Source organism: Gossypium raimondii, chromosome 7 (genome assembly GCF_025698545.1).
Source record: "Gossypium raimondii isolate GPD5lz chromosome 7, ASM2569854v1, whole genome shotgun sequence".
NCBI lineage: Eukaryota > Viridiplantae > Streptophyta > Magnoliopsida > Malvales > Malvaceae > Gossypium > Gossypium raimondii.
In genome coordinates, this window is record NC_068571.1 from 24,263,567 (window position 1) to 24,264,902 (window position 1,336).

Consider the following 1,336-nt stretch of genomic DNA (forward strand, 5'->3'; position numbering starts at 1 on the left):
TGGGGATTATAATTCTTCAGCGAATGCTGAAGTCTTCGAACTATCCGTGATTCCCCAATCCACGGACATTCCAACTTAGTATTTTTATTGCGTCCGGTCTGCTTGTCATTTGACAGCCGCCGATGTTAAATGATTGATTTCCACCACTTTCCTACTTCTTACCATCAAATTGTCCTTCTCTTCTCTTCCTGCACAATCTTCAATTTCCCTTCTAGTTCTCTTTTTTCCTTCCTCCCCTATAATAGCAACTTCCTCCAAATCATGTTCCATCATAATACTCGCGCATTTTTCCTTTCCTCGGCCTACGCAACAAATACCTCCTTCCAAATTAAGACCAAGGATTGGATCAACAGTCTTTCCAAATATTAATTTTCCCCTTTCTTCTGTTGCCCCATTCGGACCTCTTTATTTTCTTCACCAGGTCCTCCCCTATCACCATCTGTTTCCTCCCGTAACCAGATACTCTTCATTGATAGTGACCTTCGGGATTGTGCTCTGATAGATAAATCCCATCCCATATCTATCATCTCTACTCCGATATTTATTTTTGTTTCACAGAACGAATCACTATGACCCAGTCTTCCACAGAAAAAACAAAAAAGTGATAGTCTTTCATACTTAAAAGTGATGTATGAACGTCTCTCCCTATATAAAATTTGTTTCCTCCTTTTCAAAGGACGCCTTACATCAATTTGGACCCTGATCCTCATAAAGTTCCTGTTTTCTTTCCCCAAGTATGAGACGTCATATTCCATAAAATTCCCCAAAAAATTCCCCATCTGCGTAGCTAAATTTTCGGAATATAGACCAATTGACACCTCATGGATCTGAACCCAGAAAGGTGGGAAAACTAAAGGGACCTGTAACGGATCCTCTCCAACTTTCAATTTGTAAAGTATCAATAGATGGTTGTTAAAGGTCCAAGGTGAACCCTTTAACACCCTGTCCATATCCATAGCATGAAAAAATTGAAACAAAAACCTTTTTTCCCCCAGATATCGAATTCGAACACCCCGAACCAGATGCCACAAGTTTGCCATTGTACTTTTCATAGCAAAAAATTGAATCATACTAGCTATGAGAAAACATCCCACAAGTTGAAAAAACTCACCCTCTTTTTCTAGATTTGGATCTATTGGTATGAGAATAGCATCCTCTTCTTCCTTATTGATTGACAAGTGGGCTAATTCATTCTCCATCTTTTCCAAGTCACTACTATGGATCCACTTCCTGATGCGGTAGATAAAACAATTAGGAAACACAGAAATCAAAGAACAAAAATTCCACACGAACAAGGAAAACAAAGACTTCTACCAACGGCGGTAGACAAAAAAAC

At 39.1% G+C, this 1,336-nt stretch overlaps 1 protein-coding gene across 1 annotated transcript; it reads right to left on the minus strand.

Moving 5' to 3' along the window:
• Positions 1–365: 365 nt before the first annotated feature.
• Positions 366–956, minus strand: LOC105763115 (uncharacterized protein At4g02000-like). The gene has a single exon (XM_012581207.1). The coding sequence runs from the start codon at positions 954–956 to the stop codon at positions 366–368; it is 591 nt and encodes a 196-aa protein (XP_012436661.1).
• Positions 957–1,336: the final 380 nt, after the last annotated feature.